Source organism: Macaca fascicularis, chromosome 2 (genome assembly GCF_037993035.2).
Source record: "Macaca fascicularis isolate 582-1 chromosome 2, T2T-MFA8v1.1".
Classification (NCBI taxonomy): domain Eukaryota; kingdom Metazoa; phylum Chordata; class Mammalia; order Primates; family Cercopithecidae; genus Macaca; species Macaca fascicularis.
In genome coordinates this window covers 111,514,472-111,532,552 of record NC_088376.1, presented here as the reverse complement: position 1 = coordinate 111,532,552, position 18,081 = coordinate 111,514,472, and the positions used below count along the sequence as shown (strand labels likewise).

Genomic DNA, 18,081 nt, shown 5'->3' with positions numbered 1-18,081 from the left:
TCTCTGCCTTCCTCCCTAGCTCCCCCCTTAACTGACCTGGTCCCTTGGCTTGGAAGGATTAAGTTTTGCCTGATTTCACAGCCCAACTCCATTGTTGGGCCAGAGACGGAACTGACTTTCTGGGCATCGTGGATAGGCTTGCCTGCAGAGGGGACAGGCACTCTGGGCCGTGCAGACAACTCTAGGTGGACATGAAGGCAGACGCTGGGTGGCATGGGCAGCTCTGGCGGGAGAGGGAGGCCATATTAACCGAGCGTGGCCGGCTGACTGGAGTGGGGGCACTGGCGCTGCCCTCGCAGTTGTAAGCAGCCCTGTAGGGGCGGGCCTAGGGCGGGCTGGGGAGGCGGGGCTGCAGGAACCACACTCTTCAGAGTGCTGGGCGGGGTGACCCCACTCTGGAGCTGCAGGGGGCAGTGGCCCTGGCCAGTTTGGTTGCAGGATGGACAGATGCTCGTTAGGAGGCAGCTCCCTGACGGACCTGGGGCCAGGGAGCAGCAGGCGGGGTAGGCACGGGACAGCGTGGGGAGGGTGGGGGGTTAGGGAAAGACCTGGATGAAGTCAGAGTTGTGCTGGAGGGGTGCGAGAATGCTGGGGGCTCTCTCCTGGTTTAGGGGTGCTCTGAGGGGCATTCATCCGTCAGTGGCCTGAAGGAGGGGGAAGATTGTCGCCTTGCAAAGGAGAGGGGGCTGGGCCAATGGGGAACTATAAATAGTGTCTTCCTCGAGCCCAGGGGGAGGGACTGCCAGCTGGAGCTGCCCAGGCCCTCCTGTTCTGCTCTTTGCTGGCCTCCAAGGGATCATGTTTGTCCAGGTCTCCTCTTAGGGGTCACACCAGTTTGGGGAGGTCTAGAGGCTCATTTAGGAAGGGTTTCACATGATATGGCTTTAGCCCTTAAACCAGCACTTCTAGGGTGTCTGCTGTGTGCCCTGTGCCAGTCCTGAGCTTCTCTGAACACCTGCTATGTACACAGTTTGGTCATGAACCTCTCTGAACTCTTTCTGTGTGCCCTTGCTGGTCCTGAATCCCTAAGCACCTACTGTACGCCCTGTGGCAGGCTGGAAGAAGGAAGTGCAGATCAGGGTTCCCAGGCTGCTTGGTGACATGGCTCTATACCCCGAAGTCAAAACCTCACACTCCCTGTGAGCCCTGGGCCCAGGGAAACACAGGGGACAATCCTTTGCTGGAAATGGCCAGAGGAAGCTGGAATTCCTGGAAACTCCTGAACCTCCCAGTGGACAGCAGGGGTGGGGGTGGAGAGATATATATGGGAAGGGAGGCAGCAGAGAGCAGCAGGCCCCACTGCAGCCTGCCTGTCTCTGCACATGCCTGGGTACAGGGCTTGTGAGTGTGTGTGCATCTGTGTGTGCATGTGCAGCTGTGCCAGTGTCTCTGTGCATCAGTGTGAGGGCCTGTGTGGCACGCACTGACACCCCTGGGTCTTTATGCTGCAAAGGGTGGTTTGTGGGCCAGATGTGGTAGCTCACGGCTATAAACCCAGGGCTCTGGGAGGTCGAGATGGGAGGATCGCTTGAGGCCAGGAGTTCAAGGCTGCAGTGAGCCATGATTGCACCACTGTGCTCCAGGCTGGGTGACGAGTGCGAGACTCTGTCTCAAAAAAAAAGAAAATTGTGTGTGTGTGTGTGTATCTGCGTGTGTGTGTGGTGGGATGGTTTGGCAGGTCTGTCACGACTGGCCAGTAGATACAGGGACTGGGAAGAGTGAACTTTGAGGACTGGCCACCACATGGCTTCTAGGCTGGGACACTGGGAGGAAGTCCATTGTCAGTGCAGAGGGCACCCTGGGAGCCAACCAGGGTCAGGCCAGCCAGGTTCATGGTGGGCAGAGGCTGAGCAGAACATGTTCACACATGTGTGTACAAACATCCCAGCGTACTTCTCACACCTGGGACAGGACAGCTGGCTCGCTTTGGGATATGCTGAGGAGGAAAAAGCCATGAGGGCCAGGGATTCTACCAGGCATCTGCTGATGCTGAGAGAGCAGACGCCGGGACAGCATCTCCATGGAGAGGACACGGGGGAGTGGGAGCACACGTGTGGAGGTGGACTGTGCAATTCCAGTGGAGTGTGGGAGGCAAGGTCCGGAAGGCTGGGAGTTGAACTGAGTCCATGCTGCACTGCGGACTCACTCTGTGATCTTGGGCCCTTCTCCCTCTTCCCGACCCTCAGGTTCCCACCTGACAAACAGGGCCATGGGAGGGGAGATGGAGAATATCCTCAGAGCAGATGTGGACTGTGGCCTTGGGGAGGAACCCCAGGCATCTCCTGATGTTGAACTGTGACCTTCCAGCTGGACATAGGGGCTTGAAGGAGGGTGCCTGGGTCAGCCACGGGTAGACTTTCTGGGGAAGAGAGGGAGGTGCAGAGCTGCTGCATTTCCTGGGAACCAGGCTCATCCTGTCTGGGTGTGAGGATGCCTTCCCAGAGATAGCCGTGGCCCCCTGCCCAGGCCGGCTGTCCTCTACCCCCAGCCCTTGATTAGTGTGCCAGGAGGTCTGGGAAGAGAAGAATGGACAGGCCGGAGGAGGTGCTGGGTGTCTGTAGATGTCAGAGGAGATAGGTTTTGCAATGAGTCCTGTGGGTTAGACAGGGTGTGGGTGTGTGGTAATGAGGTCTCAGAGGCCACAGTGGCACCACGATGGCCTTGGCAGTGGCCAGAAGAAAAGAGGGTTGACTGTGTCACAAACAGAATGAGTGGCTTTGGAGAAGTAGGGAGCAGGACACAAGGGGCACCCAGTTCATCAGGAGCCGCCCATAGATGTGCTCAGATCTGCTGGGACTGGGGTGGAGGAATGAGTGGGTGGATACTGCAAAAGGAGGATGAGGAAGGAAGAAGTCGTTGACCCTGCCTGGGGCAGGGTGTTCCCAGGGCAAGCAGCTAGAGCTGGTTTGGGGGAGGGTCCAGATGGGCTTCCAGAATGTGGACCTTCGGAATCTTCATTTCCTATGAAGTGGGCAAGACATCTGTGTCAGTCATCTTAAGGGTCCTTGCCAAGCTTTAAAGAGCTGGGTGGACTTGGACTGATCCAAGGCAGGGCTCTGGCAGGGATGGCATGGGAAGGGGTGCTACACCTATAGCCCACGAGGCCAGTCTTGTTGCCAGTCCCATGCCCTCAACACCTGGCTCCTGGCTGGCTACACACTGGGCAGAGAGAACTTGAGGATGCAGGGCACCGGACAGGGGTGTTGTGGATGACGTCGCTAGAGGGCAGTGTGGCTCAGGTCGAAGCCGTGTTGGTGGGGGCTGGGGCGGAGAGTGTACAAAGCTTGGAGAGGCGGGGCTGGGGATCCTGAGGAGGCGGGAGCCTGAAAGAGTCCGGTGGGGGCCAAACAAGAGAGTGAGCCAGCGGTTTACGAACTTCTGGATCTCTCCCCTGTTCCTTGTCCCCAGTGCATTTTCAAAGACAAGAGGGAAATACAAATATAGTAAAAGACAACCTTAACGTAGTTTAAAATGAATTTCTTAGAGATTGACATATTTAATTCATACTATAATACTGCAAGATTGACGATGTGCACATCCCATTTTCCTGATGAAGAGAAAATGTTATTAACATACTATTTTCAAAAAATATGTAAAAATTTAGTTGGAAAAAAACCCAAAATACTAAAAAACAAACAAAGAAAAGTTAATTGGGGCCGGGCGCGGTGGCTCAAGCCTGTAATCCCAGCACTTTGGGAGGCCGAGGCGGGCGGATCACAAGGTCAGGAGATCGAGACCATCCTGGCTAACACGGTGAAACCCCGTCTCTACTAAAAATACAAAAAGAAATTAGCCGGGTGTGGTGGCGGGCGCCTGTAGTCCCAGCTACTCCGGAGGCTGAGGCAGGAGAATGGCGTGAACCCGGGAGGCGGAGCTTGCAGTGAGCCGAGATCGCGCCACTGCACTCCAGTCTGGGCGACAGAGCGAGACTCCGTCTCAAAAAAAAAAAAAAAAAAAGTTAATTGGAAAAACTGAAATTCTGGAAAGACAAGATACTGCCGGGCTTAGTGAGTACCCAAAGTACTTGGTTACTAAGTCCCACGCACGGCCGGGCGCGGTGGCTCACGCCTGTAATCCCAGTACTTTGGGAAGCTGAGGAGGGCGGATCACCAGAGGTCAGGAGTTCAAGACCAGCCTGGCCAAAGTGGTGAAACTAAAAATACAAAAATTAGCAGGGCGTGGTGGTAGGCGCTTGTAACCCCAGCTACTTGGGAAGCTGAGGCAGGAGAATCCCTTGAACCCGGGAGGCGGAGTTTGCAGTGAGCCGAGATAGCGCCATTGCACTCCAGCCTGGGCAACGGGAGCGAAACTCCGTCTCAAAAAAAAAAAAAAAAAAAAAAAAAAAAAAAAGGTCCCACGCATTTACTCCCAGCAGCCAAAGCAAAGAGAAAGAGGAACAATATTGAAATGTGTTTTGCGTCTCTATCCATGATATAAAGGAGCTTTTCCAGCGTGGTTGAGCGCACTCCTATGGACGGTGGAGAGTCCCGGGGCTCGGAGCAGTCAAGGGGGACCCCGAGCAGGGGCAGGAGGGCGAAGCGGAGCTGACGGCTGGCACAACAGGCCTAGTGGCCCCTGTCGGCTCTGACCAACCTGGCCATGCGGGTCACGTAGGCCTCGTCCCACTGCATGAAAACCCCTCCCTCCTGGGGGCCCCGGGCTCCCCGGCAAGGAGGGAGCAGAATTCACGCGTGCCGCTGCTCAGGTATGCAGCGCCGGGGCGGGGCCCGTAGGTGGGGCCTATGCAAATCAGCGCGGGCAGATTGGGAGCGCTGAGTTTGCGCATCCGGGGCGGGCCTACATAATCCGGGTCTTGAACTGGGGCGGGGCCAGCACGATCCGGAGTTGAGCATGCGCATTCTCGATCCTGGCCTGAAGAACTGGGCCCGCTTGTTCCAAAACGGGCGGGTACGTGAGTTGGGCATGCGTGGTCGGAGGCCGGGCCCTCTCAGCTGGGGCGGAGCCTACTCACTCTGGGGCGGGGCCTGCGGGAAGATAGACATGAGCTGTCGCGGCTTGGGGAGGGGCGTGGCCCAAGGGGCGGGACCTCGGGTGGCCCGAGGTGGCCCGGCTGCTGGGTTGGAAGCGGCGTAATCCGACTCATCCCGGCCCCGGGATGGCGTCCCCACGGGAATTGACCCAGAACCCCCTGAAGAAGATCTGGATGCCATACAGCAATGGGCGGCCCGCTCTGCACGCTTGCCAGCGCGGTGGTGAGGCGGGGTCCTCCGGGAGGGGATGGGAGGTGCACCGGGATGGGTGGGTAGCGCGGCCTGGGCGGGGGTCTCGCATGGAGAAGGGGCTGTAGACAGGTGGGGAACCGGGGACAGGTGAGGCCGCCGTGACTTGGGGAGGCTGCTGGGGACAGGTGAGGCGGTCGTGACAGTGGTGGGCCAGAGACAGGTGTGGCAGAGCAGGGGTCGGGGACAGGTATGTGGGGGCATATCGGCTTGGCGGTGACTAGGTCTGGCTACCATCACCTCGGGGAGGGCGCTGGCCCCCTCGCTTCCCGCCCCAATCCCCATCGCCCCCAGCCTGGGGAGGACCCTGTGGGCACCCCAGGCCCTTCCCTCTCTCCTGGCGAAGGAGCGTGGGCCGGATTGTTGGACTGGAACTGAGCTGTGTGGCCCTAGGTGAATTACTTGACCTCTCTGAGCCCAGAACTTTCAAAGGTGGGCTAGTTTTCCAACAGGAGGAAGGGTGCCTCTTGGCCTTAAAGCTGAGCTTGGGTAGGAACTTCAGCGCAGATGTGCTCAGGATAGAGACAGAAAAGTATGCCATGTGGGCCTGTGTCTGTGTCCCTGGACATGTAAGTATCCACCTGGGGTCATGGGTGTACAGTAAAACTGGAGGGTGAAACAGCTAGGAGAATGCTGAAATTCATGGAATTGTTCAGGGGCTCACCTCTCCTAGGGTCCCAGGTGTTTAAACCGCTTCCTTGAGTTTCTGCCTGTCCTTAAATGAGCTGGCAGTTTTGTTTTTTTTTTTTTTTCGCTCAGTGGCCCAAGCTGGAGCAAGTGCAGTGGCTCGATCATAGTTCACTGCAGTCACAACCTACTGGGCTCAAGCAGTCCTCCCACCTCAACCTCCCGATTAGCTGGGACTACAGGTGCACCACCACACCCAACTTTTTTTTTTTTTTTTTTTGTAGAAACAGGGTCTTGCTATATTGTCTGGGCTGGTCTCCAACTCATAGCTTCAAGTGGATCCTTTGGCCTCTGCCTTGCAAAGTGTTGGGATTACAGGCATGGGTCCTGGCCTGCAACTTTTTTATTACCAGGAAAAAGAAAGATTTGTTTTAGGAGTAACTGAAACATTGTAATGAATTTGCAACTTGTCCAGGACCTCAGAGAACATCTAGTTTAACTCACAGTGAAATGGAGATCAGGAGATTGTGTGACATGCCTGGGTCTCCCTGTGATCCTGCCTCTGCTTACGTATGATAAGCAAGGGGAGAGTTCTTTGTGCTCATCCTGCTGCAGCAGCCTGGGGCCACGGCTTTGATCATGATATGAATCCTGGGGGAAGGGTGTGTGTATTTCTGGCCCCACTGTGAGTCCTGGTAGGGGAAGGCCATGTTTCTGACCAGACCAAGTCGTGGTAACTCATGGCTCTGATTGTGATGTAGGTCCTGGGGTCTGTGGCTGTCTACAATGCACATTCAGTCCTGACGGCTATGGCCAGCCCTCCTTTGAGACTCTTCTGGAGGCATGGAGGCAGAGCCAGTCTGTGTTATTAGTGTTATATGGTCCTGACTTAGAGGGGTGGCTGCTATTACTACACAGAGGAAAGGAGTGAGGACCTGGCCTTTTTTTTTTTTTTTGAGATGGAGTTTCACTCTTGTTGCCCAGGTTGTAGTGCAGTGGTCCTGTCTCAGCTCACTGGCAACCTCTGCCTCCTGGGTTCAAGCAATTCTCCTGCCTCAGCCTCCAAGTTGCTGGGATTACAGGCATGCACCACCACGCCTGGCTAATTTTGTATTTTTAGTAGAGATGGAGTTTCACCATGTTGGCCAGGCTGGTCTTGAATTCCTTACCTCTAATGATCTGCCCCCCCTCGGCCTCCCAAAGTGTTGGGATTACAGGCACAAGCTGCCGTGCCCAGCCAAGTCTGTGAGCCTTTAAGGAGTAGGTCCTCAATAAGTGGAGGCAGAGTATTCTGTCATCACTACCATTCTTTGTTTGCTTCTCACTACGTCTGAGTCAGGGATTGATGCATCAGCTCCAAGCCAACCCCCTTTACAGGTGAGAGGAAGCTGAGGCCCAATGGGTAGGTCTCATAGCTCCTGAGGCAGGGCCTCTGTTTCTCCAAGCTCTAAGTGGGGGACTGAAATGTGGCTCTGGCCTGAGCTGAGGGGCTCATGCCATCACAGTGTCTCAGGGTGTTGGGGTAGACTGGGTTCTAGGTCCACACTTTTTCCTGGAGGAGGAAGTAGCACCCGAGAGGCCAAAGATGAGACCTGCAGGTTGTGTGGGGACTTGGGCCTCAGCCAAGGTCCCAGGGTTCACAGCAGGGAGTGGGTAGTGAATGAATGAAACCTGCCCATGCAGCACCTCCAGCTCCCAGTGCCTGCATTTGGGCAACATTTTACCCTTTGCACGGTAGACTTGTATGTTGAGTGACTGCAAGGACAGTCCGAACCCAGAGGGCGTGGGTGGGGCTGGAAGCGGATTTGGTCCCAGGGCTTGGTGGGGAGGAGGAACTAGGACCCACTGCTGGTCTGTGCTTTGTACTGGGTTTTCTCTGGAGTCTAGTCCCCAGCTCCTCAGGGCACTAGGGGCTAGTGGACTGAGGGATGTACTGCACCTCCTCCACTCCCACAGACACACCCCCACTTGATAAAACCTAAAGCCACACCTGAGGGCTGGGAGGCTTTTACCTTTCCCATCATTGGCCTCTGAGCTCAGACCTGGAGAAACTCTGGGGGCAGGTGGGTCAAGAGCCAACTCAGGAAGGACTGCAGAAAGGACGGTGTTTGATGGCTTTTCTCAGCTGAAAGGTGGCAAGACTATTCCTGGGTAAGGACATGACTGGTGTGTGCACAGGGCAACAGGAGAGATGACTTTCTGTCCCCTCTGAACAGGGCCTCCATGGCACATTGCTTTATTTTAAAGAGCTCTTCCTTCCCCAGCCTGGCCTAAGGAGGTGAGAGCAGCTGCAGTTCAGGAGTCAATTCTGGCACCCCCTCCAGGGACTTGTGGCTGCTCCTTGGGTGGAAGTGCCGGAACATAAACACTGCCCCTTGCCAGGCATGTCTCAGGCCGCTTGGCTCCTAGAGCTCATGGGGCCTGCAGCAAATTTACAGGAAAGGAACCCGTGAGGGAAGTTGGGCTGACATGTCTTCACATTTCCTTCCGCACATGCTCAATGTTATAAACAGTGTGTTCTTTTTGTTTGGAGACAGTCTCACTTTGTACCCCCAGGCTGGAGTGCAGTGGCACTATTTTGGCTCACTGTAACCTCTGCCTCCTGTGTTAAAGCAATTCTCTTGTCTCAGCCTCCTGAGTAGCTGGGATTACTGGCGTGTACCACCACACCCGGCTAATTTTTGTATTTTTAGTAGAGACAGGGTTTTGCCATATTGGCCAGGCTGGTCTCGAACTCCTGACCTCAGGTGATCCGCCTGCCTCAGCCTCCCAAAGTGCTGGGATTACAGGCATGGGCCATCACGCCCAGCTATAAACAGTGTGTTCTGCTGTCCTGTTTGCTCAGTGTCACGGTCCTGTGGGCTCACAGCCGCAGGTGCAGCTGCACACCCAGCCCGCTTAGTTCACGCGCTCTGTTTCAAGGGATGCAATGTGTTCCCTCCTTGTTGTGCCTCAGTTGGCAATTTCTCATCGCTGGAATTCCCCAGTGTTTTGCTATGGTAAGCGGAGCTGTTGTGATACACTTGAACTTTGGTTTTCTTTTGGGTCATTTCCTTGGGATCTTATCTTGGGGAGCAGAGGAGATAGGTAATTTATTGCCTTGTTTTGCACCCAGGCCTGATTTGCTGCCCTGCCTGCGCACCTTGTGCTGCGCATGTGGGTGGGAGGGGGGAAGGGAAATGTCACCAAATGCCAAGGGAGGAGGCTGGAGCTGTCTCTGGGAAAATAGGAGATGTGGAGAGGGGGTGCAGATCCCCAGTCCTGAGGTTGTGGGAGCCCCTGAAGGAGCGGTCGGGAGGTGGCCCCGTCAGCGGGAGCAGGGTGGATGCAGGATTTCCTCCTGCTTAGCAGCTGTCACACTACCCTCGGTTGCTTGAGAGCCCGGCCACCTGGCCAGGAGCTATGCAAACAATGCAGACCTCAGCTGTCCACCGGCCCTGAGGAGGCAAGGCCTTGCCTGACTTGTTTTCCTCTCACCTTAGCCAATGCTGATATTTCTCTGCAAGTTTCTTCACTCTCACTCAGTCAGCCTGTTTCATGGGGTCTCCTCCTTCCTGCCCCTGAGGCTCACTGTTTGGGTCACCTTTAAACAAGGGGCATGCACAGGAGTGATGGAGCCCCCACTGGCCAGCAAGGCCCTTTGTTTCTCTGCAGGGCCTGCCTGGGGCCAGGCCACCGCCTCCACGCCCTGAGTCCCAAGGGCAGTCGGTGCTGAGGTATACCTATGGCTTTAGCTCAGTATCTGCCAGGATAGGACAGAGGGCACAGCTTCCCAGAAGTGCCCAGGCTCTTCCATGGGGATAGCACTAGGCTTCTCTGAGGGATGATTGCCCCGTTTTACAGCTGGGGACGCCGAGGCTCAGAGTTCCCAATGAGTGTCAGACTCGAGATGGCAACCCAGGCCTGACTCCTGAAACCCCGCGGAAGTGCTCCTGGGGCCTCTGTGCTCTGAGGGAGACAACTTGTTGGTGGGGACAGTCTGTCTAGGCAACCAGGTGAAGGCACTTGCAGAACCAAGTGGGCAGAAGAGGGGCAGTGACAGGTCCCCACATCTGTCCATCTGCCTGTCTGCTATGGTTTTACCTGACCCAGGTCCTAAGGATGAGGAAAAGGAAGCTTCCTGAGGCTTCTGACGTGAGACTGCATTTGATGGCACTGGAAACTGAGCTGGGGGCTGGGCTCATGCCTGTAATCCTAGCACTTTGGGAGGACAAGGCGGGCAGATCACCTGAGGTCAGGAATTCAAGACCAGTCTGACCAACATAATGAAATCCTGTGTCTACTGAAAATACAAAAATTAGCCAGGTGTGCACCTGTAATCCCAGCTACTTTAGAGGCTGAGGCACAAGAATCGCTTGAACCTGGGAGGCAGAGGTTGCAGTGAGCTGGGCGCCACTGCACTCCAGCACTCCAGCCTGGGCAAGGGCGACAGAGCGAGACTCTGTCTCAAAAAAAAAAAGAAGGCCGGGGGTGATGGCTCACACCTGTAATCCCAGCACTTTGGGAGGCCCAGGCGGGTGGATCACCTGAGGTCAGGAGTTTGAGATCAGCCTGACCAACATGGTAAAACCCTGTCTCTACTAAAAATGCAAAAATTAGCCAGGCGTGGTGGTGGGTGCCTGTAATCCCAGCCACTTGGGAGGCTGAGGCAGGAGAATCTCTTGAACCTGGGAGGTGGAGGTTGCAGTGAGCCAAGATCGCACCACTGCCCTCCAGCCTGGGAGACAGAGCGAGACTCCGTCCCAAAAAAAAAAAGAAAACTGAGCTGGGTGCCACGAGATGGAGCTGGCAGTTCTGCTGCCTTGGCATCTGTTCTAGCTAGCTGGGGATATAGGGGCTGCATTCAGACCCTTCATTCCTTTAGCCTGGCATCTTCTCTGGCTGGCACACTGACCTGTGGCACATGGATGGTGGTGGGTGGGCTATCAGAGGGACTGTTCTTGTGGGCATCTGTCTGGGTCTCTGGTCTCAACCCCTTGTCCTTACCCTGAGAGACTTCTAGATGCCTCCCTCCCTGATCCTGCCCACAGTTCCCGAGCACCAGCGCTGTGCCAGGCCCCAGGACCCTGAAGGGCTCAGATACCACAGGGCTTCTTCTGCTGTAAGTGATCAGTCTAGAGAGAAGAGTGTCATTAGTGAGGTGACCAGGATTGAGGGTGAGGGTGTTCCTGGTGACCATGGAGATGCCTTGGGGAAAGGACTCGTTGAGGAAGTGACTTTTGAGGTGGGCTTTGTGTGATGAAAAGAAGTTCACCACGGGGAGGGCACGCAGTGGGGCTGTGTGTTCTGGGAGCACTGAGTGATGGCTGGGGTGGGAGAGATGTAAAAATGTTAGGGTATGGATTCCTGGATGACAGAGGCAGGATGTTGATTACCCTGCTGGGTTTTGGTCCTGTCCTTCATGATGTGGGGACCCTCCTAGCTGTGTTTAGCCAGTGGCAAGGTCGGTTGACTTTATACCTAGTGGTGCACATCAGGATAAAAAGGGCTGGAGAGATCCCACTGTGTGTGCCAGAGCCCAGGCGGGCCTGGGGAAGGGGGACATGCCAATGGTGGCTTGAAACCGGCATCTGGGGCCACTCCAGGAACTGTGTGATGCTAGGAAGCCAAGAAGATACATCTGGTGCCATTCCCATGCCCTGAGGCTGAGAGAACACAGGCCGAGAGGGAGGGGTTTGCTGGGAGGGTCCCGGCCCTCATCTGACACTGTGCTGCTTGCCTTTTAGTGTGCATGACCAACTGCCCAACGCTCATTGTCATGGTGGGCCTGCCCGCCAGGGGCAAGACCTACATCTCCAAGAAGCTCACTCGATACCTGAACTGGATTGGTGTGCCTACTCGGGGTGAGGCTTGGCCCCAGCTATCCGAGGGAAGCTTTGTGGGGCATGGCGAAGAGAAGAGAGAAGGCCTATCCTCTATTCTTTGGCCTGGGGGTGGATCAAGGTCAGGGTTGGTAGGGGTTGCTGTTGCTGTGAAAGCTGAGCCTCTCCTTTCCGCCAGAGTTCAATGTTGGCCAGTATCGCCGGAACATGGTCAAGACCTACAAATCTTTTGAATTTTTTCTCCCCGACAATGAAGAGGGCCTGAAAATCAGGAAGTAAGTATATGTGTTGGGTGTTGGGGGAGAGGTTGCTGGGGGACCCAGTGTGGGGATAGCTAACACATTACTGACCATTTACTGAGAAGCCCCTGGAGTGGAGCTGCTGGTGAATGACTGAGCTACTCCTGAGCCCTGGCCTTGCCCGGCCCTGACGGCTGTGTGACAGGGCCGTGTGACAAGGCTGGTCTCTGGATCTCTCAGGATGTGGTGGGGGTGGGAGGTGATGGGTTTGGGGATGAGAAGAGAGGGTGTGTTGTGTGGCCTCCTGGTGGCTGGGCCATTCCTGCCCTGGGGTTAAGGAGCCCTTGGGAAGAACAGCCTGTGGGAGGGGAGGACAGAGCTTCAGGGAGGTGAGAGGGGCTCAGCCCACACAGGTCATAGGAGCTGCTGCCTGGAGGTCATCCTCGCTCACCCCAGCGCCCCCGTGGGGATGCCTGCTGCTGGGTAAGAGAACCTGAGTGAGTACAAGCATACAGGCCTTAGGGATGGAGCAGGGGGCGGGGAACTTCCTCCCTTGCCCCAGGATAAGCTCTCTCCTGTGTATTTGGAGCATGTTTGCCCTGTGCTTGCTATGTTCTTGGTGTGTGATTGCTGGTGTGATTGACTTTGCATTGACATCTCCTAGGTGCTGCTGGGTGAGTCGTTCAAACTTTTGCTGTTATTCCTGAGATAGAAATGTGTATATGCTACCCCCACCCTGAACAACTTTCAGACTTGAACTGAGTCCTTTCTTCAAGGAACTGAGTACCAGCTGGTGGTCTGAGCAGCCATGCTGTGCTTTTCTCGGGAGGTGTTAGCTGGGGGCTTGAGAAGCACCTTATCAACTTAGGGTGACAGAGACTTGCTCTTGGCCCAGCCATCAGGATAGGGCAGTGAGCAGAGGTTGACCCAGCTCTAGTGACTTCCCCAAATTAAGCCTAGCCCCAGGCCAGAGGCTACCAGGCTGCCACTGGGGTCCACACTAGGCTGCCTGTTCTTTCTCTGGCCACCAGGGGGAAGGAACTCCCTGCTGTGGGTCTTGGACCTTCAGACCAGAGACTGCCTTTGTTCTTCCATCGGTGTGGCCTGGCAAGGCTGTGGCACCAAGAAGGGAAGGGGAGCCTGACATTCAGGTTTCTGTGGCTAAATTGTGGATAAAAATCAAGGCTGGACCCTCTGGTTATATTGAGTCAGATAAAAAGTAGGGGACTAAGGCCGGGCGCGGTGGCTCAAGCCTGTAATCCCAGCACTTTGGGAGGCCGAGGCGGGCGGATCACAAGGTCAGGAGATCGAGACCACAGTGAAACCCCGTCTCTACTAAAAATACAAAAAATTAGCCGGGCGCGGTGGCGGGCGCCTGTAGTCCTAGCTACTCAGGAGGCTGAGGCAGGAGAATGGCGTGAACCCAGGAGGCGGAGCTTGCAGTGAGCCGAGATCGCGCCACTGCACTCCAACCTGGGCAACAGCGTGAGACTCCGTCTCAAAAAAAAAAAAAAAAAAAAAAAAAAAGTAGGGGACTAATGTCTGAACCTACCATGTGCTGGGTTCTTGATGCCTGTTGTCACCCCCCCTTTTACAGATGAGGAAACTGAGGCTCGGACAGGCCAGGAGTCTCACACAAAATAGCAAGTTTACGTCAGCACCCAGACTTGAATCTAAGCCCATCTACTGCTAAAAAGTGTCCATCATTCCAATATTCCTCAATAGGTAGGTCAAGGAACATATAAAATGCAAATTTTATTTATTTTTTTAATTATTATTATTTTTTTCATGATGGAGTCTCACTCTGTTGCCCAGGCTGGAGTGCAGTGGTGCAATCTTAGCTCACTGCAACCTCCTGGGTTCAAGCAATTCTCCTGCCTCAGCCTCCCAAGTAGCTGGTACTACAGGTACATGCCACCATGCCTGGCTAATTTTTTTGTATTTTTAATAGAGACGGAGTTTCACCTTGTTGGTCAGGCTGGTCTTGAACTCCTGACCTCAAATGATCCTCCCACCTTGGCCTCCCAAAGTGCTGGGATTATAGGTGTGAGCCACCGTGCCTGGCCTATTTTATTTTATTTTTTAATACCCCCACCAGATGCAAATTTTAAACAACCCAAGCTGTGGATGCTGATAGCCTAGCCTGTCTCATCTTCCCAGCAGCTTCTGTGGTGGGTGGTGCCTCACTTTTCCAGATGCTGAGACCAAGGCCAGAAAGTGAGGGGGGTGCCTTGGGTCACTCAGGGTTTGAATTTGAAGTCTGTCCTGTCTGAATCCATAGTGTTAGTGGGGAGAGTCTGCCAGCCGTTCCACTCTGGCTGTCCCCCTAAGGTGGGGATATTTCGGATTAATTCAAATGAAGAGACCTAGACTCAATAGAGGTTGGGAAGCTAGTCCAGCGTCACCCTGCGACAGAAGCTGGGGACAGGCTCATTGCTGCCTTTCTGCAGGCACACCCTGTGGCTGCCCTAGAAACCCTCTCTCCTGTATCCGAATCCTGGCTCTGGCTGGGCCACAGGGCCATTTCCTATTAATCAGCCCAAAATTTCCCAATTAGCAAAATAAAAGAACCGGAGTTTTTAAAGTGGAAAACCTGGGAAGAGACAGCTGTGTTTCCCAGAGGCCCAGTTACTCACACAATGTTGAAGTCCTTCTCTGACACTGGACACAGCAGAAGATCTAGAAAAGTGCATGCAAGGCCGGGTGCAGTGATTCACGCCTGTAATCCTATCACTTTGGGAGGCTGAGGTGGGTGGATCACTTGAGACCAGGAGTTTGAGACCAGCCTGACCAACATGGCAAAACCCCGTCTCTACTAAAATCACAAAAATTAGCCACATGTGGTGGTGCACACCTGTAATCCCAGCTACATCAGGAGGCTGAGGCATGAGAATTGCTTGAATCTGAGAGGTGGAGGTTGCAACGAGCCAAGATCGCGTCTCTGTGCTCCGGCCTGGGTGATTGATAGAGCAAGACTGTGTCTCAAAAAAAAAATGTATGCAAGGGCATGAGTACACATATTCTAAACAGCCACACTCATACTCCTGCACACAGTCATATACCACACACAAGCCCCCATGCACACACACACGTGGGCACGTGCATACATGTGCATACCTCATAGGCACACATCTGGACATGCATATACCATATGTACAGGGTATATACACCTGCACACCCCCTGTGTACACAGTCACATTATACATCAGGGTATATGTACATGTGTGGGCACCTACACATATAAATACTTGGGCTCACGTGAGCCACACATGATTCAAGGGCCATTACACACATGCAGGCGCACATGTTCTCACCCTGTATATACATACACACCTGAGCAGGCTCATACATGATGTGTTGGCATTCCCCAAGACTGCCCTCAGGTTCAGTGATTTGCTAGGGTGACTCCCAGGACTGGGCATATAGCTGGACTCATAGCTAAGACTTAGTATGGCAAAATGACACAAAGCAAAATCAGAAAGAGAAAAGGGGCCTGGGGTGAAGTCCAGAGGAAACCAGGAGTGAGCATCAAGATTCTGTCCCCATGGAGTCACACAGGATGCACTTAATTCCTCCTGCATTGAACTGTGACAACACGTGTGAAATGTTGTCTGCCAGGGAATTTCATCAGAGACTCAATGACCAAGGTTTTTATTGGAGGCTGGTCACATAAGCACCCTGTGCCTAGCATGTACCAAAATTCCAGACTCCAGAAGGAAAGCAGGTATCCAACATAAACCATGTTGTTTGTATAAACAGTCTATGCACAGTGAGCTCCTCTTATAATTCAGGGAAAGGTTTTGTTTTTTTTTTTGAGACAGAGTCTTGCTCTGTCGCCCAAGCTGGAGTGCAGTGGCGCGATCTCGGCTCACTGCAAGCTCCGCCTCCCAGGTTCATGCCATTCTCCTGCCTCAGCCTCCCAAGTAGCTGGGACTACAGGCACCCGCCACCACACCCAGCTAATTTTGTTTTGTATTTTTAGTAGAGATGGGGTTTCACAGTGTTAGCCAGGATGGCCTCGATCTTCTGACCTCGTGATCCACCTGCCTCAGCCTCCCAAAGTGCTGGGATTACAGGCATGAGCCACTGCGCCCGGCCAATTCAGGGAAAGTTTTATATCACTAGAGGGAACCATTTACCATCAATTTCCCCAATTCTTGGCCGGGCGCGGTGGCTCAAGCCTGTAATCCCAGCACTTTGGGAGGCCGAGGCGGGTGGATCACGAGGTCAGGAGATCGAGACTATCCTGGCTAACATGGTGAAACCCCGTCTCTACTAAAAATACAAAAAACTAGCCGGGCGTGGTGGCGGGCGCCTGTAGTCCCAGCTACTTGGGAGGCTGAGGCAGGAGAATGGCGTGAGCCCGGGAGGCGGAGCTTGCAGTGAGCCGAGATCACGCCACTGCACTCCAGCCTGGGAGACAGAGCGAGACTACGTCTCAAAAAAAAAAAAAAGAAAAAAAATTTCCCCAATCCTGGCCAACGGCCAACCTCACAAGCAGGCCTTTTGAAGGGGACCATTCTCACACCTGCTGTGTTAACTCTTCCACACACATGCAGTCACCCACTACACATGAAGGTGGTGCACACACATGCATACCTCAGAGGCATGTGTGTGGGCACATACACACTTGTGCTCACCTGTATGCACATGTGGATCTGTGCACACGTACACACCAAGCATGATCACATTTGTGCTCAGTCACATAGCACATGAAGAGATGTATACACACACACCACGTGTACACACACGGGCACCCCCACATGCATACTCTGTATATGCTTGGACACACACACACAAACTTATACACATGGGTGCATGCACACACATCCTATGTGCACACATGCGGGCACACTCATTCACACCTATGCCCATTTAGTCACACACTGCACACAGGGATAGTGCACGCTTATGTGTGTATGCATCTGTGCTCACACATGGGCCCAGGGAATGCTCACACAGGTACACTCACAGATTTACATGTACATATTTGGGCACAACACACTCATACATATCCACCCACACATGTGGATTCATGCACATATGCATCTCTTCACCCTATTCGCACTTTGTCACACACACACACGCACACACAGGCTCCCAGGCTCTTCCCTCAGCATCTCCACCGGGGCCCTGAGGTGTCTTCTGCATGGTGGTGTCATGGCCAGAGCAGTCCACAAAAGAGATCTTAGCCCAGAACATGGGGCTCTAAGTGCAGGTGGTGAGAAATGTCCCCACAAATGCCAGTTACCTGGACTCTCAGAATTCAGATGTTTTTGGCATGAGGAAGAAAGCACCTTGAGGCTCTAACTGAAAGAACCGTTGGGGCAAAGAAATGGTTACAAGGGCTGGACATAGTAGCTCACGTGTGTAATCCCAATATTTGGGGAGGCTGTGGCAGGAGGATCACTGGAAGCCAGGAGTTAAAGACCAGCCTGGGGAGCATAGTGAGACCCCGTCTCTTAAAAAGGACGGAAGGAAGGAAGGAAGGAAGGAAGGAAGGAGGGAGGGAGGGAGGGAGGGAGGGAAGGAGGGAAGGAAGGAAGGAAAGAAGGAAGGAAGGAAGGAAGGAAGGAAGGAAGGAAGGAAGGAAGGAAGGAAGGAAGGAGAAGGTAGGAGAGCTTCTTTCAGTGCCCTGGACTCAGCTCTACCACTGATTTCTCTGTGGTTTCCAGATCAGCTTCTGCCTCTGTATTTCAGGCATATCGTCCTGATGAGAGCTCTTTGACTTTGACATGCTGGTAGTTTAAACACAAAATCCAAAGATCAACAAAGTCAGGAAGGCTGGGCACTGTGGCTCATGCTTGTAATGCCAGGACTTGGGAGGCTGAGGAGGGTGGATCACTTGAGGTCAGGAGTTTAAGACCCACATGGGGAACATGGTGAAATCCCATCTCTACTAAAAATACAAAAAATTACCTGGGTGTGGTGGCACATGCCTGTAATCCCAGCTACTCAGGAGGCTGAGGCAGGATAATTGCTTGAACCCAGGAGGTGGAGGTTGTAGTGAGCTGAGATCATGCCGCTGTACTCCAGTCTGGGCAACAAAGTGAGACTCTGTCTCAAAAAAACAAAAATCAAAACCAAAAAACACAAGGCTAGGAGATCTAGCTTTACCCTTACATAGAAGAAGGAAAGAAAATAGATCAAGGC

At 53.9% G+C, this 18,081-nt stretch overlaps 1 protein-coding gene across 21 annotated transcripts in view; it reads left to right on the top strand.

Moving 5' to 3' along the window:
- Positions 1 to 362: 362 nt before the first annotated feature.
- Positions 363 to 18,081, top strand: part of PFKFB4 (6-phosphofructo-2-kinase/fructose-2,6-biphosphatase 4) — a 42,544-nt gene continuing 24,825 nt past the window's right edge. For 12 of the 21 annotated variants that reach the window (XR_012431112.1, XR_012431111.1, XR_012431108.1 and 9 more), the window contains exons 1-3: positions 5,043 to 5,213; positions 11,594 to 11,710; positions 11,868 to 11,964. Coding sequence is in view for 12 of the 21 variants with exons in the window: in XM_074032049.1 (XP_073888150.1) it covers positions 5,117 to 5,213; positions 11,594 to 11,710; positions 11,868 to 11,964 (311 nt within the window). In the remaining 9 variants the exon portion in view is untranslated. Of the gene's footprint in view, positions 504 to 5,042; positions 5,214 to 10,861; positions 10,969 to 11,593; positions 11,711 to 11,867; positions 11,965 to 18,081 lie in introns of those variants that run through there. The other 9 variants (XR_012431110.1, XM_074032051.1, XM_015445329.4 and 6 more) reach the window with 4 other exon arrangements.